At 43.6% G+C, this 26427-nt stretch overlaps 1 protein-coding gene across 15 annotated transcripts in view; it reads left to right on the top strand.

Moving 5' to 3' along the window:
• Positions 1-26427, top strand: part of AGFG1 (ArfGAP with FG repeats 1) — a 69707-nt gene that overhangs the window by 15026 nt on the left and 28254 nt on the right. For all 15 annotated transcript variants that reach the window (XM_048865143.2, XM_048865142.2, XM_048865147.2 and 12 more), the window contains exons 2-3: positions 4094-4187; positions 24428-24543. In XM_048865143.2, coding sequence (XP_048721100.1) covers positions 4094-4187; positions 24428-24543 — 210 coding nt within the window. The remainder of the gene's footprint in view (positions 1-4093; positions 4188-24427; positions 24544-26427) is intronic.

The following is a 26427-nucleotide window of genomic DNA, read 5'->3' as shown; positions in this document are numbered from 1 at the left end:
GGAGATTCTTGTAGCAATGGTAACCAAAACGAAGGGCAGAAATGCTACTCTAATCACAGAAGTAGATGAGTTTGCTGTGTTAATATGGTATTTGCACGTGAATAGAGCTGAAGTGACTCGCTCTCTGTAGGTCTATAGATAAATGTGTACACTTGAACATATTTCCCATTTTTTTCCCTGTTGTAATGTGTGTCCAACCATACAAGCCCAAGATTCATTCTTGCCCATGTCAGCTGGACCTCAAACATTTGGAATGGCTTGACTGTACACTTGCTTTCCCTCAGATTGGTCGTCTCAGCAAATAGTGTAAAAAGATAGAGCAATATTTATCCCTTTTTCTTTCCCAGATACCAACTTGAATTATTTCCAACGAGGAAGTAAAGTGAGAGTGTCTTTTTGTGAAACTAGAAGGCTGGAACTGGGGGCTGTTGTAGTGTATAAAGTGTCCTGCATCCCTGCTTTCTCTTCTTTAAAGCATATTTTCTGATAACTTCAACTCTTTTGTAAAGACTGCCCGGTCACTTTCTTGAAACAACTGGGTATATCATACTTGGTGAAGCACATGAGAATGATTTAGCAGGGGCTGCAGGTTTGTAGAAATTTTGGTGGTGCCCAGAGCCAGCCCCCCCCAACTCTGCTCCCCACCTGCCTAAGGCTCTGGGAGTGAGTTTGGGGGAGGGGGGAGGAGGTCTGGGGTGCAGGCCCTGGGCTGGTGCAGGGTGCAGGCTCTGGGAGGGAGTTTGGGTGGGGAAGGAGGCCTGGGGTACAGGCTCTGGGATGGAGTTTGGGTGCTGGGTGCAGGCTTTGGGGTGGGAGTGCAAGAGGGGGTGAGGGGTGCAGGCTCTGGGATCGAGTTTGGGTGCAGGCTCTGGGCAGGGGGTCAGGGTACAGGCTCTGGGAGGGGGTGGGGGGTGCAGTGCTTACCTGGGGCTCCTAAGCAGGGCAGGCCAGGGGGCCTCCGCATGCTGCTACCCCCAGGCGCTGCCCCTGCAGCTTCCTATGGGGCGCTTAGGGCGGGAGCAGCGCAGGTAGACACAGACCCACCTCAGCCAAGAGCCACAGGGAGGGGCTGGCAGCCATATGGAGCGAGCAGGCAGGAAGCCACTCAGCTCCACTACGCTGCTGGTGGTGGGTGGGGGCCCTGCGCCATTTTAAGTTGCCCAGTTGGGAGTGCCCAGGAGTGTAAGGTGGGGCTGAGGGAGAGACCAGGCCTCAAACATTGTTGGAGCCGGGCCCTGGGGCAGGAATATTCCTGATGCCCAGGCACCACGGGCCCATAGAACTCACCACCCATGTGGTTTAGTACAGGGGTTCTCAAACTTCATTGCACCGCAACCCCTTCTGACAAAAAAAAATACTACACAACCCCAGGAGGAGGGACCTAAGCCTGCCCAAGCCCCACTGCCCCAGTGTGTGTGTGGGGCTCAAAATCAAAGCCCAAGGGCTTCAGCCCCAAGCAGGGGGCCTGTAACCTGAGCCACGACCCACAGTTTGAGAACCACTGGTTTAATATATTTGGTGAAGCTATTCACTTTATGGTAACACATATGGTTAAATTGATCCTCTAATCCCTAATACCATCTGAACTTACTTTGGGGCCTGTGCAGCCAAAATGTGGGATGCAATGATCATTCCAGGGAGCTGTGAATATTTCACTTCATCACAATTAGGATTAGTTCTCAGAGTGGAGAAACTCCCTTAACACTAGAAATATTTTGAGTTTGATGTAATTGGGTATGGAATTAAATTGTAAATTGTTTACTTCTCTTGGTAAGATTCAGGTTGATGTTTTGCAGCAAAATAAGACCAGCAGGCGATTTGAAATGTGGGTGCCTCCCAAATCCATAGTTAGGCATCTCAACCCCAAATTGCTAAAGTAATCTCGTCCTTACAGGGGAGAGGTCTAACAGGAAAAAAAAATCCTTCGGAACTTCTGATTTATCATCCACTGAATTGTTTGCTTTTTATCAATCATCTTTTCCAGTGTGGTCAAAAGGAAATAATATTTTTTCTTTATAAGGGGAACTATTATTGAGTTTACAGTCTATGATAGTTAACTGGGGTCACTTGCTTTTGTAAAAAACATGTTTAAAGGGAGCCTGAGTCAGGCTTCGTGAACACCAATGTTAAAGTTTGTTATTATTTGTTTTTGGTATTTATTATCTAACCTATATTAGTAGAAATATCAGTCACTCCCTTTTTATACCAAACTAGTAGTAATGAAATATCTACGTCTTGGCTAATGTGTTAAATGTTCTGTTTAATTTTTTCCATCTATCCCCAAAACGGGAATTACTACAAGCACAAATATATAATATAAAAAACCTAAACCCTTGAGTAACTTTCATTCCACCCAAAACCTCTCCACCTGCAAATAAATACATAAATCTAATGGCTCCTTCAAGCAAGACAGAATTTATCCCTCAAGCTGGATTGACACCTCATATCTTGAGTCAGGTCCTTCAAGATTGTTGCATAGTTAATAAAGTTGAACAAAAGGGGCCACAAGCTCCTAGGAGTAGCTTCTCAAGGAGTACTTAGAAGCTTATATTATGCTCCTTACTTCTGAATCACTTCCTCAGTGGGCAGGTGTCCTTTGCAGCTGGAACTCTAACAGCAAAAACACTAGATTAATGTTGACAAAACCTTGTTGCTACAAACCAAAACCTCATCCAGAGCTTCACACTGAACTACTGTTGTCCAACATCATTTTTTTTAGATTGGTCTCTGTATTAGTATAAATTATTGCATCGGATGCAAGAGTGCAGTGTAGCTAAAGCAAAAGGCATTTTAACCCACTTGCATATCCAGTGTATACATTACGTTAGAAGGCTCCAGTTAAAATGATTGTTCCCTATTTGCAAAACCATAACTGTTTTTAAACATGATCTCTCTAATATTACCGGCAGGGTTTGTAGCATGTCTGTTACTAAGGTTGCCGGACGCTTCCCATTATAAGATCCTGTTTTCAATTTTTTGTAACTATGGCAGCATTTAACTGTTTGGGCTGGAATTTTCTATGTCAGGAGACTGTCTAAGGCTGATCTTTTTTTGAAATTTCAGCCATTTTGGAGGGGAAAGTGTAATTTTATGTTAAAATTTCTGGTGGTGATATCTTTCAGCAGCTCTAGTGCACCCATGCTTTGGTGCAAGGACTTTACATTTGGTGGGATGGGGGTGGGAGCAGGGGTGTAGCCTTTGTTCGGAATGCATTGTTGGCTGTTTTCATGAAAATTTGGCCAAATTATAAGCCTTTGAAAAATTGTGATTTACGCATGCTCCGTATAGGTTCATTTTAGCAGCTAAATTCTCAGATTCTGTTGGCACTGAGCATCTTCTACTTTGGAGCTCAATGAAACTTTCCATTGGAGCTGTGCTGGATCTTGGTCTGGGCACTGGAACTGAAAGTAAGGTGCCTCTCTTGTGGTCTCATATTTCCCCCACTGGTGCACAGGAAGTGTGAAGGAAGAAGCTGCCTGGATTTGAATGCAGCGGGAATAAGGCAGACATGGGGATGGAGGGTGGACTAAATCGGAGCAAAGACAAGGTGGGCAGGGAGACTGGCAGGTAGAGATGGAAGCTGAAATTGACTAGGCAAAATGACTGGGACTGAGGATTAGTGGTAGGGTTGGGGAGAGGTCAAAGATCTGACAAAAAGCAAGATTGGGAAAGGAGCAGGGAGAACTGGGACTGGCTGGGCAAGGACTGGGAGAAGAGGCTGAGGTGTGGGGGGGGAAAGAAGATTGGATGAGTCGCTGAGGGAGGGACACTTGGACTGTACGAAAAAAAGTTATGTAACAAAAACCTATCATAATTAACAAAGAGGCAAAATTAAGGTTGCACAAGCAAATATGGGGATTGACTTTGCAGGCTCAACATTCCTTTAATGTAGTTTGTGTGTAGTATATTTAATATACAGTACCATTCAGGGTTCACTAGGTTGGTTGGCTGTAGTTTCACTGCATATCTTCCCAAGCCCAGCTCTTTAAACCATATTTTAATTTAAATTGTTTTTTAGCTTATTGGAAATATAGAAGTGGTATTACGTTTTAATTTTTTAGAATACTGACAAACGTTTCTTCTACTTCTTTAGGCGAGGTTTAAATCCACCCCACAGGGTTAAATCTATCTCCATGACCACATTCACGCAACAGGAAATAGAATTTCTGCAGAAACATGGGAATGAAGTAAGTGCTTATTTATTGTAGAATACCTAATGTTTGGTGAATGACTTAATTTGTTCAAATATTTGAATTTAAGAATTTCTCTAGAGAACATACAAGTGCTGCAGCCCAAAAGTAGACTGAAGAATTCCATCTTCTGAATGGACATTTTAAAAAAGAGAATTTCTTTCAGTTACCATGGGAAAACATTGTGATTTTGATCAATTAATGCACTATTCACTAACCAGGAGAGACCTGGGGTCATACAGCTGGAACCTTTACCCTTCTTTTTAGGTGTCCATTTCCCCTCCCTTGGCTTGGAGAAAGTCTAGTCAGGTGCTTGAAGTATGTCAGTCCGTTATGCTGCAACTCCTATTACCTTCTGCTGTGTGTTCCTGAGAGATGCAGTATGCACTCTTATTTTCCTGCCCTGTAAGCTCCATCCATGGAGACTGAAGGCATCACCAGTGTCTGAAGACAAAGAATATTAAACAGAATAAATCTGTTGCATGCTCTTATATCTATCGTGCACATGGCAAAAAGTCAGTAAAAACAGGTCAGTAAAATCAGTTCTTAAAGCCCTGGAGGGGAGGAAGGGTAGCAGAAGGAAAGGGGGCAGAGAACTTATTGGAGCCCACAGTGGAAGTATTACAGCATTATGGATTAGAGCAGTGGTCACCAACTGGTCGAACGCAATCGTCTGGCTGATCCTGAAGACTCTCCCAGGTTGATCGTGATCTCCGGCTGGTGATGTAGTGGGGCTGCTGCTAAGGCAGGCTTCCTGCCTGCCCTGGCCCCATGCTGCTCCCGAAAGCAGCCAGTAGGCCCCTGCAGAGGGGCAGGGGTCTTTGCGCTGCTCCTTCCTGCAGTCACTCCCCCCGCAGCTCCCATTGACCGAGAACGGTGAACTGTGGCCAGTGGGAGCTCCAGAGGCAGTGCCTGCAGAGGGGCAGCACACAGAGCCAGTTCCCCCACCCCCCCTCTCCTGGGGCCACAGGGGTGCATTGGCCCCTTCGAGGAGTGGTGTGGGTCAGGGGCCTGGCAGGGAGCCTGCCTTAGCCTTGCTGCGCTGCCGACCAGGAGCCACCCGAGGTAAGTGCCACCCGGCGGAAGCCCGCACCCCACCTCCCTGCCCCAACCTCAGCCTGGAGCCCCCTTCCGCACCCCATTCTCCTGCCCCAGACTCATCCTGGAACCAGCCCCCTTCTGCATTCTGAACCCCTTGGCCCAAACACAGAGCCCACACCCCCCCCTGAACCCGAACTCCCTGCCCCAGCCCAGTGAAAGTGAGTGAGGGTGGAGAGAGGGTGTTGGAGTGAGCAGGGCGGGGCTTTGGGGAAGGGGCAGGGTAGATCCTGTGTTGCACTTAAATTCAAAAAGTGATCTTGTGCATAAAAAGGTTGGAGACCACTGGATTAGAGACTACTTACTTATGCTTTAAGAGAATGTTGACAAGGCAAGTCACTAAAAATGATTAGGGCTATCAAAAAATTAAAAAAAAAATTGATTAATCTCACTGTTAGTAATAGAATATCAATTGAAGTTTGTTATATTTTTGGATGTTTTTCTGCATTTTTCAAATATATTGATTTCAATTACAGCACAGAATGCGAAGTGTACGGTGCTCACTTTATATTTATTACAAACATTTGCACTGTCAAACGGATAAACAAAAGAAATAGGATTTTTCAGTTCACCTCATACAAGTACTGTAATCTCTTTATTGTGAAAGTGCAATTTACAAATGTAGGGGTTTTTTATTACATAACTGCACTCAAAACCAAAACAGCGTAAAACTTCAGAGCCTACAGGTCCACTCAGTCCTCCTCCTTGTTCAGCCACTAGCTGAGACAAACAAGTTTGTTTACGTTTACAGGAGATAATGCTCCCTGCTTCTTATTTACAATGACACCTGAAATTGAGAACAGGCATTCGCCTGACACTTTTGTAGCTGGTGTTGCAAGGTATTTATGTGCCAGATATGCTAAACATTTGTGTGCCCCTTCATGCTTCGGACACCATTTGAGAAGACATGCTTCCATGCTGATGACAGGTTCTGCTTGATAACGATCCAAAACAGTGCGGACTGACACATGTCCAGTTTCATCATCTGAGTCAGGTGCCACCAACAGAAGGTTGATTTTCTTTTTTGGTGGTTCAGGTTCTGTAGTTTCTGCATTGTAATGTTGCCCTTTTAAGACTTCTGACAGCATATTCCACATCTTTATTCCTCTGAGATTTTGGAAGGTACCTCAGATTCTTAAACCTTGGGATGAGTGCTGTAGCTATCTTTAGAAATCTCACATTGGTACCTTCTTTGCATTTTGTTAAATCTGCAGTGAAAGTGTCCTTAAAATGAACAACATGTGCTGGGTCATCATCCAAGACTGCTATAATTGCTATGAAATATATGGCAGAATGCGGTAAAAGGGAGCAGGGGGACACACAATTCTCCCTCAAGGAGTTCAATCACAAATTTAATTAACACTTTTTTTTAAACGAGATCATCAGCATGGAAGCATGTAGGTAAGCATGAAGCTTATAGGCGCTGAAGTTTTACTTTGTTTTGAGTGCAGTTGTGTTTTTTTTTTTTTTTTAAATTACATTTATAAGTTGCACTTTCACCATAAAGAGATTGCACTACAGTATGGTAGGGGAATGGGGGGGCGGGAAGGTTAGCTCAGTGGTTTTGAGCATTGGCCTGCTCAACCCAGGGTTGTGAGTTCAATCCTTGAGGGGACCATTTAGGGATCTGAGGCAAAACTTGGGGATTGGCCCTACTTTGAGCAGGGGGTTGGACTAGATGGCCTCTTGAGGTCCAACCCTGATATTCTATGATTCTGTGATACTTCTATTAAGTGAATTGAAAAATACTATTTCTTCTGTTTATCACTTTTACAGTGCAAATATTTGTAATAAATATAAAGTGAGCATTATACACTTTGTATTCTGAGCTGTAATTGAAATCAATATATTTGATGTAGAAAAACATCCAAACATATTTACAACACATTTCAGTTGGTATTCTATTATTGTTTAACAGTGCGATTAAAACTTATTAATCGTGATTAATTTTTTGTTAATCGCATGAGTTAGCTGACTGACAGCCCTACAAATGATCATCCTTTATAACAAAGTATAAGCATGTTCTTTGATGACAATCTGGTTCAGCTTTAAGAATGAAAGTGGGAAAATCTTTTTTAAAAAGCTGCTTTTTTTGTGGTGATACATAGCACTTTCTGAAGAGTTTGACTAGCAATCAGTTCTAGACCGACTTGAACAAAATCTGAAGTTATTAGTCTAATTATGAAATTGTTTGGCTCGTAACCGTTTAAAATCAAACATTTAAATCAGAATAGTGTTGCAGTTTCACAAATCTTCAAGTCGGCTTGAATACGTTATAAAATATTGTAGCTTTGTGTTGGTTTGGGGGTGTAGCTGGGGCTCTGAATGTTCTGATCACAGTGTAAAACTCTGATCATGGAATTTGCTACAGATACCACCCTCTTGTTCATAGCATTATGTTCTAGAATCAAAGTTTAATTTAAAATATTACGATTGCCAAGAAAGCTTTTCATTGGTCTATATTCTGTTCACACTTTCAGTGTCTTCAAAAGTTTGCAACAGTGGCTAAGAGGTGCAAATAACTGCTCTTTTACTACATGAAGATAACTGTAGCAGAAATCAGAGTAGCAGCTGTGTTAGTTTGTATTCGCAAAAAGAAAAAGGAGTACTTGTGGCACCTTAGAGACTAACAAATTTATTTGAGCATAAGCTTTCATGAGCTACAGCTAAGTTCATCGGATGCATTCAGTGGAAAATACCACTGAATGCATCTGATGAAGTGAGCTGTAGCTCACGAAAGCTTATGCTCAAATAAATTTTAGTCTCTAAGGTGCCACAAGTACTCCTTTTCTTATAGCAGAAATATACAGCTAATGCTTCACCCATAATACTAAACTCCGTTTTAAGGTGCCAAAACCATCAAACCCCACTGTCTCTTTTAATTGCTTCTGTGTTGCATTTGTATTATCAGTCCAAAGATCTTCAGTATGTTGAAAATTAAATGGTACAACATAGGTGGCTTGAGTTTAATATCAAAACAAGTAACATGGGGATCACTGTGCTGACTGTATTGTTCCCTTTTCAAAATGCTGCTTTGACTTAAACAAAGCTGCTCCAGAAACCAGAGGGCCTCACTGGGTAAATTGGTTTCAGGTTGCCTTAGAGACACAGTAGCTTGTCCTTAGCGGTGTAGTATCAACAAGAGTAGATATCTTTAGTATAAGTTAAGTAAACTTAGATGAAGTATAAATGTTGATTACAGAGCATCTCTCGGATAGTGCTTTAATGTTTTAGTCAAAAAAAAAAAAAAAAGAATGGAACAATTAAAATATACTTGATTTGTTAAAATAAGCATTTTTTTTCTGTTGTCCTCTTGAGATATAAAATAGTCCAGAATGTATCTGATTTCTGGAGAAAATTGGAGTATCCCAATGAAACGCTTACTTTATTGGCCTAATTTGCTGCACAAAGTAGCACATTTTATGTACATCTTGAAAGCAGAAATAAGAAATAATATCATTTCGTAGGAAAACTGTTGGACAGTTTCTTATATCAGTGCTGTTGCTTTGCAGGGCTCTTTAACAAAATTGATTAGAAGTTGGCTGTCTAAGATATCTAATTTTAAACACTCCATTCCAAAAAACTTTCCCAGTTCTACCTGTTTAAAAAAAATACTTGCCCTGATTTCCAGTAATCTGTCTTTTGGCACTTTATCTTAAATTTTGACCTTTGTAGCTGAACAATGATTCTTTTCAATTTTGTCAATCAAAAATTCATTTAAAAATTTTTTTAAAGGAAATGCCTGACCTGTAACAATGTCTAGTGATTTAAGGTGGCCTTGTCTAGCTCTTTAGAAGGCCAAATCCATGAGTAATCCATCCTAACTTGTGACTTAGACGTGAAACAGTTGGGTGCATTTTCAGTGGCATGCTGTAAAAATTTAACTCACTCAAGTTGTTAGCTTTGCTTGTACGTGGGATGGAAAGGTAGTGTTGGACAGAAAATAATATAATGCATATTGAGACGAAAAAAGAGAAGGCTGGTCTTGACTAACAAGTATTGAATTGTTTAAAAGCTAATAAAACAAGCATGAATGTTTGTTTGTAGCATGTACGCACAGTCCATTGAAAATTAATTTGGATTGTTGCCTAACTATGTTTGTCATTCCAATTGTAATTGGTGGTAGACATTTTGACTGCCTATAGCACACACCAATCACAGCTGCAACGATTGGTTATTTTTTTGTTCTTCTCTCACTGCTTGTATCTGGCAAGAAATGTAATGCCATATTTAACATGATTGGCTCCTTAATCTTCATTTTAGACTAGTTCACTTTATTATGTGGTAATTAATGTATATGAGCCCCTAATTCCAAGGGCTGGTCTACACTGCCAAGCTTTTTTGCCAAAAGGCAGCTTTTGGTGATGAAATAGCAGAGGTGTACACATTGCAAAGCCACTTTTTGTGATGAAACTAGTCAGTTGCAGCGCTGTTAAAAAACAAAACAAAACCTCGATGAGAGTCAAGGCTTTTTGTGCCAAGGCTTTATCGCTGTAGTGTCAGTGTAGACACCATGCTTAATTTTAGCGCTGTTATTGGCCTCCAGAAGGTGTCCCACAATGCCCATCCTGACCACTTTGAGCATTTTCAACTCCGCAGCCCTGCCCCCACATAAACCACCTTCCACCACTCCCCCTTTAAAGCCTCGGGAATTTTGAAATTCCCCTTTCTGTTTGCTCAGCATGGAGAGCTCACATCGCATCCTCCCACGTGGCTATGGCGTCTCCGCGCAGCAAACTATCTCACGCTTGGACCACTGGAGCTACTGGATCTGATAAGTGTTTGGGGAGAGGAGGCTGTCTAGTCCCAGCTTTGCTCTAGCCATAGGAATTTCGATACCTTTTGCCAGCTTGTGCGAAAAGGGATCTGAGTGGGACACACTGCAGTACAGAGCAAAGGTGAAGAAGCTGAGGAACGCATCCCACGAGGCAAGGGAGGCAAACTTTCTTTCCAGTACTGTTCCCCAGACTTGCCATTTTTATAAGGCGTTGGATGCTATCCTAGAGGGCAACCCCATCTCCACCGCCAAGAGCACTGTGGATACTTCAGCATGTCTGAAGCTAGTAGAAAGTGTACCTAACCCAGAGGAGGAAGTCCATTAATGATGAGGTGGAGGCTGAAGAAGATGTGAAGCCCATGGCAGAGTTGCCTGGTGGTGCATCCAGTCGGAGCTGCTCTCTATTCTAGAGGTGTCTAGCCAGTCTCAGCAGTTGCTCTCTGGCGAGCCAGAACAAGGAGAGGAGAGGGCAGAGAAATATACAAGGCTGGCTGTGTTTCTGTGTGCTGGGCACTTCCCCGCACAGCGAGGCAGTACAACGAAACAGGGAGTTGATGCACTCCAAGATTTCACAAGAATATTCCAGAGAGATCTCTAGGAAACTGTCCTGGAGGTACTCAGCAATCCTCTGCCAGAGGTTACTTGGCAGAGCTGCTTTGTTCCTTCCCCCATTGAGAGATGCTTTCCTGTGCCACTCTGCAATTACTTGGGCAGGGCTAAAGGCTGCACACAGGCAAGCAGCATAGGGATTGGGGCAGAAGCTACAAGTATGTAGCAGATGCACCCTTGCTTCCCCTCAGGAGTGAGATCTTCCCTAGTGACCCCACCTGTGGAAAGTGGTGGGAAAATTTAGAGTGTTGCCCCCTATAAGTGCCCCACAACCCTTTCACATTGCTTTTCAATGATGAAGAATGCCCCTGCCCTTGGGTTCACTCACCATACTTGGGGTGTTCTCCTGCACATGTGCTTGCCTAGGGTCACAGAGAAACTAAGTATGTTACCAGCTGTGTATTTTAATGTAGTATTTCAATGCTCTGTGTGTAGTTGACAATAGTACTTCTGTTTGTTGTTAATTATGCCTCTCCAGACATGACCTTGAGAAGTCCTCCCAACAGCAGCAGAGCATCTGCGCCAGATAAAATGCCCAAGACGAAGCAAGGAAGATATATTCTGGGAGGTGCTGCTTCAGAGGCAGAAAAGACTGAATGCAAGAAATGGAGGGAAAGTGACAAGCAGGAAAGAAAGTAAAATGATGCGTACAATAGGGATGCTACGGAGAGGGTGATAAAAGTTTTGGAGCATCAAACTGACATGCTCCAGTCTCTTGTAACAGTCCAGACTGAGCAGATGCGTGTGCGCTCTCCCCTTTAGCACATTCAGAACTCTTTCTCGTGTGCTACACAAACTCCCCCTGCACATTCCTTTCCGCTTTCTGGCACTTCGTGCTTTCCTCTACACTCCACCCCCACAGACAGCTTTTCAAACAAAAGCTGGACTTACGCTAGCTTAGTCATTCCTGCCCCCAGTACCTTCTCCCCTACCGAAAATCTGTGTGTGCGTGTGGTGGTGTGGTTTATTTGGCAATAAAAGCAAAGTTCTTTGAATTGTAAGCACTTTTTATTTATTTCCATGCAAGTTACAATAGCAGATGACACCTGCAAATCAACAGGCACTTTTTATCAATTCCTTTATATTAAATCCTAGGCCTTAACAATCACAACTGCTTCGTAGTATACCAAATTTAATTAGCCATTACAGTCCCACGCATAGCAACAAACATTACTGGTTTTCATCTTCAAAGTGTTGCCTTAAGGCATCTCTGATTCTCATTGCCCCACATGGCACTCCTTTAATAGCCTGGGTATCTGGCTGCTCAAAATCAACAGCCAAGTGTTTTGCCTCGGCAGTCCACCGCTGAGTAAACTTTTTACCCTTCCTTTCACAAATATTATGCAGTGTGCAACATGCCGCTATAACGGGGTGGGCAAACGTTTTGGCCCAAGGGCCACATTGGGGTGCGAAATTGTATGGAGGGCTGGGTAGGGAAGGCTGTGCCTTCCCAAACAGCCTGGTCCCCGCCCCCATCTGACCCCTCCCACTTCCCACCCACTGACTTACTGCCCCCTTCAGAACCCCTGACCCATCCAGCCCTAACCTCTGCCCTATCCAACCGCTCCCTGTCCCCTGACTGCCCCCCAGGACTGGCCCCCTTACCCTGCCGCTCAGAGCAGCGTGACTGGCAGCCGTGCCACCCAACTGGAGACAGACACTCTGCCGCGTTGCCCTGCAGGAGTGCACAGCCCTGCTGCCCAGAGTGCTGCCCACGCGGAGGCTTGGCTGTAGGGGAAGGGGAATAGCTGGGGAGGGGCTGGGGGCTAGCCTCCCTGGCGGAGAGCTCGGGGGCTGGGCAGGATGGTCCCGTGAGCCATAGTTTGCCCACCTCTGCGCTGTTACCATGGGAGTATTTTCCTCATTAAGGTCTAACCTTCCATGTAGGAATCGCCAGCACGCCTTTAATCAGCCAAACACATTCAATGGTCATTCTGCACCTAATCAGCCTGTTGAACCGCTCCTTACTACTGTCTAGGTTTCCCATGAACGGCTTCATGAGACATGGCATTAAGGGGTATGCAGGGTCTCCCAGCATCAGTATGGGCATTTCAACTTCCCCTCACAGTGATCTTCTGGTCTGAAAAGAGAGTCCCTGCTTGCAGCTTTCTGTACAGGCCAGTGTTCCTAAAGATACAGGCATCATGCACCTTTCTAATCCACCCTGCATTGATGTCCGTGAAATGCCCAGAGTGATCCACAAACGCTTGCAGAAACATGGAGAAGTACCCCTTCTGATTGATGTACTCCATTGCAAGGTGGTCTGATGCCAGAATTGGAATATGCCTGCTATCTGTCACCCCTCTACAGTTAGGGAATCCCATTGCTGCGAAGCCACCCACAATTTCACTCATGTTGCCAAGAGTCATGGTCTTTCACAGTAGGTGCGATTTAATGGCCTTGCACACTTGTGTTAACACAGCACTGGCAGTCGATTTCCCTACTCCAAATTGGTTCGCGACTGACCGGTAGCAGTCTGGAGTTGCCAGCTTCCACACTGCAATTGCCACACGCTTCTCTGCCAACAGGGCAGCTCTCATTTGGGTGTCCTTGCACCACAGGGCTGGGGCAAGCTCTGCACACGGTTCCAGGAAGCTTTCAACATCCAGAAGTTCTGCAGCTGCTGCTCATCATCCCAGATCTGCATAATGGTATGATCCAACCATTCTGTGCTAGTTTCCTGAGCCCAAAGCCATGTTCCATTGTGTTCACCTCCTCTGTGAATGCCAAAAGCAATCCTGTGTTGCTGCTTTCCATGTCGGACACAGTGTCCGGCAACTGTGACTGCTGTTGCCTTCATAACTTCAAGAATAACTCCACTACTATTGTGCTATGTGCTAGTGATAACTAGCAGAGCAGTGGAAATTAGTGCAGGATCCATTCCTGCAGGTAGATGTGGTGGGGCAAGCAGAAAACAAGGGATGTTGAAAAATGCCATGAACTGAAGATAGAAGCACTTGTCCTGCTTTCCGTCCAAGCATTCCATCATGGGATATTGAGCCCGGACCCATCATGCCCCGCGATCCCCCTCTACCTTCCAACAAGACCTAGCGGCAGAAGTGGGGAGAGCTGCACTGTGGGATAACTACCCGCATTATGCTGCTCTCAGTGCTGATGCAAGTGCCGCAAGTGTGAACATACTATTCTGCCCGTGGAAGACAATGTGAACACACACGAGCGATTTTCTTTGTGCTTTTTTATCAGCAACCAAACTTTCGGCAAAGAAGCTCTGCCAGTGTAGACATAGCCTAAGTAATAATTATTTATGCACCATAAAGGACTAGATTAAATACTCACTGGGAGAACTGAGTATATTATTACAATTTAAACACTTTCAGCTTTCCTGGGGCATTATATTGAGTAGTAAACTTGTTGCTGTATAACCCAGATTCATTATCACTAACTGAAACAAACACATTAAGAAGCACAATGTATCTGAATTTTTATTAGGCCTCTTTATATATCCCCTTTTCTTCACTCATTCCAAGCCCCCTTTTCTGTTCTGTTAATTGCTGGGAAATACGGCATGAAAGGAATCTGTCAGTGTGCTCATTCTTTAGTCCCTAAGTGTTAAGATCACTTTGTGTGCTCTCTATTACCACGTTGGAGTACGGTGATTTTTGTATTGTTTTGTTTTTGTGTCTGTCCCCATCCCATCCCCCTCGCAAAAAATCCCACCCCACTTACTCGTGAACTAGAGCAAGCATATAACCATCCACATAAAGAAGTTTGTGTGTAGCATCCTCATTTATGCGTCTGATGGCTTTCATTCTCCATCTGCCACATGTTTACATATTAAATTTGTTAATACTTTAAAACATTTGGTGGCATCATGCAGAAAGTCCAAAGACTACCAAAGTACACACTTGCTTTTCTCCATTTCATACTAAAAAGACAAACAAACCCTACAGAGTGCTATTGAGAGACCTATCAAGCATTCTTTCATGTAGTTTATAGAATAGACTTCTCTAGTAATAGAATTACTAGAATAGACTTCCTCCGATATCAAATTTTATCAAACGACTATGACTACAGATATTCTTCTAGAGCTCAATGGTCATTCATTTTGACTCCTGATTTTTCATAATTACAGCAGCAAACAATGGTGCTCCATGGTGTTGGAAAGGAATTGGGCATCTAGTACCTACAGTCTGGAAGAATATTTCCCAGTTGACTGGTTGTTGTACAATAGTCTAGTCCGGGGCGGGCAACCTTTCTGGCCTGAGGGCCACATCAGGTTTCCAAAATTGTATGGAGGGCTGGTTACGGGAGGTTGTCTCTTCCCCAAACAGCCAGGCATGGCCCGGCCCCTTCCCTGCCCCCTATCCGACCCTCCCCCCCCCCCCCCCCCGCTCTCTTTCCCCTGACTGCTCCCGGACCCTCTGTCCCATCCAACCTCCTCCCTGACTGCCTCCCCCTGGAACCCCTACCCTATCCAACCACCCCTTTTCCCTGACCACCCTCAGGCCTGTCTCCCCTGCCTCCTATCCGACAGCCCCCCCCCCCCCCCCGGCTTCTCGCTCCCTGATGGCTCCCTCAGGACTCCTGCCCCATCCAACCTCCCTGTCCCCTGACGCCCCCCCCGGGACTCCTGTCCCGTCCACCACTAACTGCCCCTTGCCAACCCATCCAATCCCCCTCTTCCCTGCCCTCTTCCTGCCCCGACCCCATCCACACTCCGAACTCACCTGCCCTCTTTCCAACCCCCCTTACCTCCTTACCATGCTGCCTGGAGCACCGGTGGCTGGTGGCGCTATAGCTGTGCCGCCCAGAGCACTGGGTCAGGCCACAGCTCTGCAACTGTGCTGCCCGGCCGCCCAGAGCGTTGTGCTGGTGGCACGGCATGCTGAGGCTGCGGGGGAGGGGGAACAGCAGGGGAGGGGCCGGGGACTAGCCTCCCAAGCAGGCACTTTTCCCCTGGACCAGGCAGGAGGGTCCTGTGAGCCAAATGTGGCCCACGGGCCGTAGTTTGCTCACCTCTGGTCTAGTCTATGGAGAGGGAAAGGGTTCTGCGTCTTCCTCTGAAAGTTCTCATCACTAGCTACCGTAGAACACTGGACTAGGTGATCACTGGTTTGGGCCAAAGTTACTAAGGGTCAAATGAATTTTGGGAGCGTGTCATGCGTTAGTCACATTACACATGAACTAATATTTTTCACATCTTACTCTTTACCATACAGTCCATAAGTTACGCACATGTTGTGGGGGAAAATGCTTTTTCTCTAATTTATTGGATGCCTTTTGCTCATATATTATGAATTTGACCTCTGTGTTACTATAGCATGTTCTGGGCCTGTAGCATTAATTTCAAGTTTTACTTGGTTTTAAGTGTCTCTGCGAAACGTATGAAGACCGCTTTTCAAGCGCTGACTACAATGTTTGAAACAGCCGTTATTAAGATGGAATCTCTGCCAGTTTTGCTAGAGGCCTTATGAAAGTCATGAGTTACTCAGTCACTGGCATAAGTGGTAGAAGTTATGCCTTCTGTGAATGTAGTCTCTGAATTTCCTTGGATGTCATTCTGTTCTCTTGCAGTTGCTGAGGTTAAAACGTATAGGTATACCTGGTATAGGTGGAAGAGCTTGCAACTTCCACGTTTAACTAAAATTAAAACAAAGGAATAAAACTTTTGTGGGTTTAGGTTGTAAATAAGTAGCTATTAATTCAAATCATTGGGATACTATAGTTATTGGGGCAGGTCAAAATTTTTATGTTGAAATTACTTTTGATGGAAAACTGGGTTCTTGACTAAATGAGTTGTGTTTTTTTGTGGAAAGTGTCTGCTTTCTGGGGGGGGGGGGAACCTTGGAGTTTATGCTGCCACAGTGCCTCATTCTTTGTAGGTCAGATTCCCTGGCTGAATTAAGTCTACCATGATATTCTGTTTCTTATCTTCAACAGAGGAGACCTTTGGTGCATCTTAGGAAATGTAGTCTGACCAGGGCCCTGCCTGTAGAAGAGGGTGGGGCACATAAGGCATCCTAACAACAACTCCCATGGGCACCATGGCAGCATTTCCAAATCAAACTTTTTTTTTTCCAGTTGAACTATTTTGGTGCTTAGTTTTTTGGGGGAGGGGGAAGAGAGGAAGAATTGCTCTGGAAAATACCAATATCAATTACTTATTAACCATCTAATGTATGTTGGTGGTTTCTGCTGACTACTCTTTGAAGGGGAGGTGGCAAAGAGACTATTGCCACCTTCCTGTAGCATAGTGGCTCTCAAACTTTTTGTGTTGGTGATCCCTTTCAGACAGCAAGCTTCTGAGTGAGATTTCCCTCCCCCCCCCTTATAAATTAAAAATACACATTTTATATGAACACTATTTTAAATGCTAAATTTATAACTCTGTTGTTGAAAATGAATTTACCTTTTTCTCCCTGCTTTTAAATTAAGACTAAAACACTTTTATTAAATTGTTCTAAGCAGAAAAGTTTTGTTTTTTTTTAAAATACTGTTTAATATTGGGGGGAGGGACTGAATAAAATTTGTTAAAATCACTTTTTTCCACAGCGGACTTAGTGCCCCATTGCTACTCTTACTTCTACGCTGCTGCTTGCAGCGGTGCTGCCTTCAGAGCTGGGTGGCTAAAGAGCGGTGGCTGCTGGCTTGACGCCCAGGTCTGAAGACAGTGCCCCCGCCAGCAGCACCGCAAACTGCAGAAATAAGGGTGGCAATGCCATACCGTGCCACCCTTGCTTCTGCATAACATTTGAACTGTGTGGGGGGGCCTAAGTCAAATTTTAGGCTGGTTATAGCACCCACAAGCCCCCCCCCCCCTCGGTCTGCCCCTGCCTGTGTGTGTATGTTAAATTATAAATCACTTCTTTTTGCCGATCTCAGTGTTCTGATTGGTCTGCGTTTTGATGCAACTCTTCAGCAGCTGAACAATCAAGCCCTCTGATGTTGTCTCGATCCTGTCTTTTTAGTATCAAGATGACAAATCTGCACACACAATACTATAATCCCCAGAGTCCAATTTCCTTAAAGTGGTGATAATACAAATATATATATATTATGTTTAGGAACAATGATCGCTGCATTTATGTTTACAATACTTTTTGAGGTAAATACACTACATTGCGACAGAAAAGCAGGTAATTTTCTAAAACGCAAGATTTAAATAATATTTTATAGCAGTTGCTCTGTTTCGTGTATGTACTTGCAACCCCCATGTAATAATCTCACGACCCCCAGTTTGAGAACCCCTGTCCTAATATGTATGACTAACAGCTGAGGATCTGAGAGGTTTGACAGGCAAGTAACTGTGTCTGGTTGAGGAACTCTTCTTTCGTTTTTGTTCTTTGTTTAAAGAAATTGTCATGACATAAACCCGCCGCATTGGTTTGCATTTTGAAAGCCTCTCAAAAAGAGAAGCTTATCTTTTTTTTTTAAATGAAAGTTTAGGTCTCTTCACCACAACCCTTCAACCGTTCCTGAAGATTCTAAATACAGTAACTCCCCACTTAATGTCCTCTTGCTTAACGTTGTTTCGATCTTACGTCCCTGCTCCATTACAGAACATGCTCGTTTAAAGTTAGTGCAATGCTCCCCTATAACATCGTTTGGCTGCCTGCTTTGTCCACGGCTGGCAGCCCCTCAAACCCCCCCCCCCAATGCCTCCCGCCCACCAGTGGACCCCGCAGATTAGCGTCTTCCCCTTCCACCTCCTGCCTGCGGCAATCAGGCATTCAGGAGGCTGGGGGGAGGAGTGAGGACGCGGCGCGCAGCATCTCGCCCCCCCCCCCCTCCTGCCCGTGGCAATCAGCTTGCGGAGGAACGGGGATATGGGAGCTGATAGGTGGGCTGCCAGCCTGTTTAATACCTGTATTAAATGGTTTAAAATGTATATAATGCCTCTTGTCTGGCAAAATTTGTTTTCCCTGGAACCTAATACCTCCCCGACCCCCCCCATTTACATTAATTCTTGTGGGGAAATTGGATTCGCTTAACATCGTTTCGCTTAGTCATGTTCCTGAGAAATGCAATTACAACGTTAAATGAGGGGTTACTGTACTGGAACCCTCAAAGGGCATTTGACATTTCAAAAATTTTCAGTTTAAACCCCAGTTTTGCATCAAAATATATCAAACAGTCCTATGTGCTTTTTTGTCCAGGACTGATGAATAAAACCTGGACTGCTACATTGAGCTATCTTTGATATTTGATGTCAAATCTTTAAATAATCAAACCCTCTCTGCCCCAGGGACTGGTTTACATTCAGAATTTGTCTGCAGAGTTTTTGGGACCAATAATTACCAGTTTTAAACCAATATGCTTACATTGGTGCAAAAAATGTGTGTGGGTAGCTTTTGGTTTTTGCATTGGTTTGACTAACAATCAAAACAAGTTATGCTGATTAAACACCCTGATGCCAGTAGAACTGTCCACACTAAGGGTTTGCCCTGATCAGAGAGTTTAGTTTATTCTTTTGATTTTAAATTTTTGGAAAAAACTGAGTGCAGACAATCTCTAAATTGCAAATCTCAAGTCACTTGTCCAGTTAACCCGAGGTCTTCTCACCTCTCCTTTCCCCTCTCCATGTTTGACAAACTACACTTTAGGTGGAAAGGATTTTGAGGGAAGGAGTATTCAAAGCACTGTACAATACAAAAAAGAAAAGGAGTACTTGTGGCACCTTAGAGACTAACCAATTTATTTGAGCATGTGCTTTCGTGAGCTACAGCTCACTTCATCGGATGCATCCGATGAAGTGAGCTGTAGCTCACGAAAGCTCATGCTCAAATAAATTGGTTAGTCTCTAAGGTGCCACAAGTACTCCTTTTCTTTTTGCGAATACAGACTAACACGGCTGTTACTCTGAAACCTGTACAATAGAAAGCAAGTTACAGGTTTAACCCTTGACTCAACCTGATTTTATACAAAGTGTACTTTCAAATATCGTTATTACTAGAAGCATACAATTCTTTTTACTCTTCAGAGATTAGTAATTCAGCACTTCTGATGTCAATATTAGTTATTAAACAGTTATTTGCTTATGCAAGGAAACTATATTTCCAAATCTTTCCTGCAGAGAGTATTCTGTTTTGAAACAGTCTTGTTGTGTTGTCATCTCTAGTTTTTGCTTTGCAAATTGTTTGACTTATGTACATAAGGAAAATAACAGCATTTTTACAGGGGCTCTTGCCCAGCACAGTTATGTTGGGGTCACATCACTTCGTACTCCTGGTGGACATAATTTGCCAGTGAAAGTTTGTGTGTCGGCCTAGCCTTACTTTGTATATTTCCCCCACTGCTTTGTGTCCCCCATTTTGGAAAATGCTGGAATAGACGTTTATAACAGATGTGCTCTCTTTTTGTGCATGCTTTGAGGAGTGAAAAAGGTTAAGCATTTGCATTTAAAGTACCATCCTTGGTGTCTGTGCTACCTAATTCAGATGAAACTAATGGGTCACTTGATACCTAAAAACTATTATTTTGGGCTCTGCAAAATTGGGCAGATGCTACTGCATCAGTTCCACTCTGGTAGCATTTTCAAGGCTTTCTCTAAAGCCAAAGCAGCGGGAGACAAACTCCTTTCAAAATAGAAGCTGAAACTACAGAGGGTAGTTAAGTCCGTTCCTCTGATGTGCCCTGCTGCAGGAGTGTTTTCCAAAACATGGGATGGTCTTTGCCCTGAGGAACTTGCAATCTAAATAAGCAAGATGGAGTGAGAGAAAGGAAGTAGTAGTTATCCCCCTTTTACAGACTGGCAACTGAGGAACAGATAAAGGTCTGATAGGAACTCTGGCAGAGCAAGAATTGAAACCAGATATCCTAAACTCCATTCCACTGACTTAGCTAGAGGACAGTCCTCTTTAGTGTTGCTTCTAAGTGAAGTCAAAGATTTTTCTCTCCGTCTCTTTTTTTGAAACTTAATGCTTCCTTACAAGGGTGTAACATCCTCTGTGGATTGTCTTCAATTGTACTGGCTTTGGTTAATTAGAAAGCTTATTTAAGTTAATTTGCTTGCATGTTTCTGAACTTTTTGATAAGATCACTAGCGCTTTTTCTTTTCTTAAACTACTGTTAATTTAACTAAATTAAACTTTATAATAAAATGAAATAAAATGAAACTTGAAAATTTTTGTACCATCCATGCATTCAGAAGGAAACTTCATTTTTCTCTCTCTTCTTCCCCCCTAGAAGGATTCTAAAGAGCTACAGCAATAATTAGGGTGTTGGATAGGTTTTATGAGCGTAGATTAAAAGATACATTTGTGTAATTTGACTAAATGATGAGATGGGTTATTTCTATGTGTTAGAAGGAAGGTCAAGGAATGAAGAATTGTCTCTTCCATGGGAGTTTGAGAAATATGATGAAATTAGAACTGTGAGCTGTAATTGAGTCAGACTACCACTTCTATTTAAATTATGGAATAATCTCCGTAATGGGATGCTAAATCCAGCACAAAGCTTTGGTATATGTACAGTAGGGAACAATCGTATAACAACACAACTATGGACCAGACTTAATATTCAAAATAGAAAATTCTAGAGATTCTATCCTTTTGATACACTTAATATCACAGCTGAAGGGACAATGGCTAATTAAAGGAAACTTTTTCATTTATCCTGGTGAATTATTGGGAATTATCAGTGAGGTCAAAGCTTGAACTGCAGCGTAGTCTTTCAGGTTTGCAAGTCAGTTAAGGCTGGTCCTGATGAGACTTAAGTACCATTTGAGGCCTGGAATTTGTATGGTTGATTCCCAACGCAAGTGATCTCTGCTGACCCATGTTCCCTTTAAGAACATACACCAGCATTTGTCAAACCGGGGATCTTGACCCAAAAGGGGGTTGCAAACCTATTATAGGGTGGTCACAGTATTGCTACACTTATTTCGAGCCGCCATCAGAGCCGGGTGGCTGGAGAGTGGTGGCTGTGGGCTGTGCGCCCAGCGCTGAAGGCTGTACCACCAGCAGCAGCACAGAAGTAAGGGTGGCATAGCATGGGCAGTGGCGAGTGGGATAAGGGGACATCACAGCCTGAAATACTTCCAAAGAGAGTCCCAGCAAAGAAGGTTTGAGAACCCCCAGCATACACAGTTGTATCTGATTGTTCACTTAAGTTAAGAATTTCTCCTAATAGGTTTCAGATACTTTTAAGTATGTTTTTGGGCACATTATCTCATGGCCCACTTACCAGAGAGACAGCAGATAAAAGGTTTAGTCACCAAAATGTTCTAAAGCAATTCTAAAGTTTATACGGTCCAGCTAGGGTATAGTTTGAGTAGATTGTATGTTAAAATTTCAAATCAGTGTTTTCATTATTTCCTAGTCTCTGCCATTTTAAAAGTTTTTCTATTTTCTTTGTGGCACTATTCCCCCCCATGTAATCCCTTATGTGCTTTGCCTGCTCTTATATTACATAACTTTTCAGTTTTTGAAAATGCACCAGATGTGTCTATATCATTGGTATTCTAAAAAGACTACAGGAAAAGTTTCATGATTGTACTGTGGATTGCTTCAAACCTTCGATTGTAAACTTTTTTTAGATTCTGAAATTCTCAGGACTGGGTCCATGTTAGTGAACAGCCCCAACAGCATGTTCTTCAATGGAGCATCTGGGTGTTACCATGATACAAATACTAAATGTCATCACCACCACTCTACAGCATATCAGATACACTCAGATTGCATGTTGCCATGTAATTCAGTTAAGTTTGACTCATGCATAACTTTAGAATAAGAAACATCTGAGAGCGTAGGATGATACTTAATGCAGACATGGTCTATGCCCTTTAAGTTTTTTATGTTAAAGCTTATGCAAGGCGACTCTTCAAAGGGCTTGCTTTCATTCATAGTTGATAAAAATGTCATCACGTGCATGCCATCTCTGTTGTTTTCTTTCTTTTTTGTGAATGTAACCTTGATGATAAACTTAATTTGCATCCCTGAAGTTTGGAAATAGTGAAATAAAGCTGCAGTGCTTAACCCAAACAATCCCCGTATTTGTCTTACAAAAAGGAAACAAATTGATTAGGTGCATAACTGTGGAGCTGTGTGTTTTTTTCACTTGTGCATAATGCTCATGTTTTGTGTGTTGCTGGAAGTAGTGGAGAGGTAAAACCTATGAGTGATGCCTGGAAGTAAGGCAGGGACTCTGTCAAAACTAGCCCTTGTAGCATGCTTTTAATTTAAAAATGGAAAGAGGTAGTAAATCAAGGAAACTTCAGTCAAGTTACTGCTTTTGTGTTTAGGTGTATTTGAAAAATAAAAATAAATTGGTCTACCTCCAAGAAATCTATGGCAAGTTTAATTCTTGAAGGTTTAAAAAATACTTGAGAAACTCTGCCCTGGTCTACACTACACAGGTCACCATAAGGCAGCTTTGTCAGTGTACACAGTGTACAGCTTTGCTCCTGTCGATGTAAGTGCTATACTAACTAACAGAATATGACTACACTGATATAATAAGCCATACACCATTTGCTGAGGTGCAGTTATTTTGGTGTAGGTAGGGTGCTGCGGTGTCAATGTAGACCAGAGGTGGGCAAACTACACCCCGTGGGCCACATCTGGCCCACGGGATCGTCCTGTCCGGCCCCTGAGCTCCTGGCCTGGGAGGCAGTCCCCCCTCCCCCGCAGCCATGCCACAACGTGGCGCAATACTCTGGGCAACAGAGCTGCAGATCCCGGCCTGACCTGGTGCTCTGCGCTGCGTGGCGCGGCTGCCTGTTGTGGTGCAGCCGTGCTGCCAGGCACTGGTGCTCCAGGCAGTGCAGTAAGGGGGCAGGGAGCAGGAGGGGTGGGATAGAGGACAGGGGAGTTCAGTGGGTGGTCATGGGTGTGGATAGGGGTCGGGGTGGTCAGAGGGCAGGAATGGGGGCAGGAGTCCCGGGGGGGGCAGTCAGGAAGGAGTGGAGGGGTGGCAGGGGGTGGTCAGGGGACAGGGAGCAGGGGTTTGGGTGGATGGGGCACGTGTCCTGGGGGATGGGCAGTCAGGAAGGAGAGGAGGGGTTGAATGGGGTGGTGGGGGGCAGTAAGGGGCGACAGGTCTGGAGGTGGTCAGGGGGAAGGGGTGGTCCCGGGGGCGGGCAGTCAGGAAGGAGGGAGGGGGTTGGATGGGGCAGCGGGGGGCAGTTAGGGGTGGGAGGTCCGGGGGCTGTCAAGTGTTTTTAAACACAGTATGTTAATTTTCCAGGAAAACTTGCTGTTCTGTAAGCTCCTCATATATTAGACAGGGAATTTGTTGTGTACAGCTAAGTACAAAGCACTGTGTATTGGTAAATTTTAGAAGCTCAGAAGGACTCTTAAAAACTAATGCATGCTAATATAATTCGTACGCTGGCGTCTTCCAAACTTTACAGGTCATTATAAGCTGAACAGAGAAGCAGGACAGAATCTTGTCTGTGGTTTGAATATGTAGACATTGGGGAGGAGTATTTCTAAAGACAAAAATGGCAGTTGTGTGTGTTACACCATTGGGAGTACTTTCAGACTCAAGTACTTATTGTATGCATGTGCCTGTTAAATAAGAGATTAGATGTCGCAAGGCCATCTGTCTCAGCATGGCAAACAGAAATCCTAAACAGTGCACTGTGCACTCACACTTGGCTGAAATATTAATTAGTGCAAGACGAGTCCTTTGCAAATAAATGGTAAGAATGGATATTCAGAAACTAATAATGCGTTTTATCTATGGTTGTAAATTTAGAGTGAAAATATAAATTTGAACTTGAAAGTTATTTAATATTGATTTCTCTCTTTTCCCTCTCCCTCCCCCTCCCACCTTATTCCCTCAAAATCAGGTGTGTAAACAGATTTGGCTAGGATTATTTGATGATAGATCATCAGCAATTCCAGACTTCAGGGATCCACAAAAAGTAAAGGAGTTTCTACAGGAAAAATACGAAAAGAAAAGATGGTAAGCTAACACTCAGTTTTGATAAAAGCTAATTTTTTTTTTTCCTTCCCTGTAACCAGAAATCCCTTTTGGGTTTACTGTAAATTGCTGGCTGACGTCCGTCTTTCATTGTGACTAATAACGAGTGTTACTTTGTGGCTGAAAAGAGACCTTGACGACGTCTCAATTTTTAAAGAAGGCTTATGGAAGACTTTGACTTGACTTCACGTACGGCACTACAGCAGCACAGCTGCAGCACTTCAGTGATGATGCTACTATGCCGACAGGAAAGCGTCTCCTGTTGGCATAGTTATAGTTAATCCACCTCCACGAGAGGCGGAAGCTATGTCAATGGGAGAAGCTCTCCCGATGACATAGCACTGTCTACACCGTCGGTGGGGTCGGTGTACCTACTTTGCCCAGCAACAAAGTTGTACTGATATAGGTCTGTAGTATAGACCTGGGCATTGTAAAGCACTAAATATTACATCTGCATAGTCTGAACATTGCCAAACCTAGATATTCATTTAAAATCTTATGAAGAAGACATGGCCATTTGTTAGTAGATGCACGACATATGTTAGTGTGACATTCCCCAGGGACTGCTGTGTCCCCTTAGCTCTCCAGCCTAGGATGCCTTTTACACTATTTTGTTAGTGAACAGCAAACCCTTCCAGGCTCTGCTTACTCACACCACCAGCATGCAAAGTCACTCCCAGCTGAGTGCATGAATCTATGCCTAGCCATCCACGAAGCACATATAAGGCAACACCCGCATATCCCTCAGGCCCAGCCTTTTCCACCAGAAATGTATATCTTGTACTGTTCAGTAGCCCCACTGGACAGGACAAGCTCATAATCAGTCTGTCATTCCAACTGTGGGTAATAAATATATGCACCAGTCCTTTCGATCTGAGTAGAGATCAAAAGGATTCCCCAAACACTTCAGTCAAACACACTGGCTTAGATAAAATAACAAAATAAGTTTTTATTAACTGCAGAAAAATAGATTTTAAGTTTTTATAATTAGTATGGCATAGATATCAGAACTGGTTACAAAAGAAATAAAAAGATAAAATTGCAAGCTAATTGCTAATTCCCCCCGTGCAACCCTTGGGTGCTGGAAAAATCCTTGCCTGGGTCATGTGGACAGCCAGTTCCATGGTGTGCATGAGCTTCAAACTGTCTTTTCAGATGAGTTGTAAATTTCCTGTTTACAACCCCCCCCAGCAGGTAATGGCTCTTTAGCACTTTTCTGGTGTGCTAGTGTATCTGTCTCTGAGTAATGGGCTTATGGGTGTTATCCAGAATTGCGACATATTCCAGTAACGATCCTACAGCAAAATCTCACAATTTCACATGCTGTGTTACACACATTTCTACAGGATAATAATCATCAGATTATGAGTTTACAAATGATATCTCACAAGGCATACTTTGTACAAAATATGTAACGATATAAAAGTGGTGAACATGGGGTACAGGGTGTCAGTTATTTTTCCTAAAGGGCTGCACTTGGATCCAAACTGCTTTAGCAGCGCTGAGGATCCATAAGACTGTTGTACTCTGCAGGTGGGGAAGTTGCTGCCTGTTCACAAGCCCAGCTTCTGCTGATTCCCTTAGAGTGGCTTTTAGATAGGGCAGAATAGAAGCTCTTGTGTTCTGCCCATACTCTAACAGCTCTACTATGTTTGCTTGTCTGGAGGGCTGTTTGTTTTTATTTTTCCTCTTATATATGTGGCAAACCTTGTCAGAATATACTGGACTTATTACATAGACAGTTGTTTGCTGAATAGGGTGTAAGAGCTATTACAGCTCATTTAAGTGAAGTTATCAGACTATTTTCTTTACGAGTTCTTTAAAAAAAAATTGTCTTTAAAAGTGTGTTCAGCTTAATGGGGCAAT

The sequence above is a fragment of the Caretta caretta genome, chromosome 9 (assembly GCF_965140235.1).
Source record: "Caretta caretta isolate rCarCar2 chromosome 9, rCarCar1.hap1, whole genome shotgun sequence".
Lineage (NCBI taxonomy): Eukaryota > Metazoa > Chordata > Testudines > Cheloniidae > Caretta > Caretta caretta.
The sequence above is the reverse complement of the archived record's forward strand: the minus strand, read 5'-3'. Positions and strand labels throughout refer to the sequence as shown.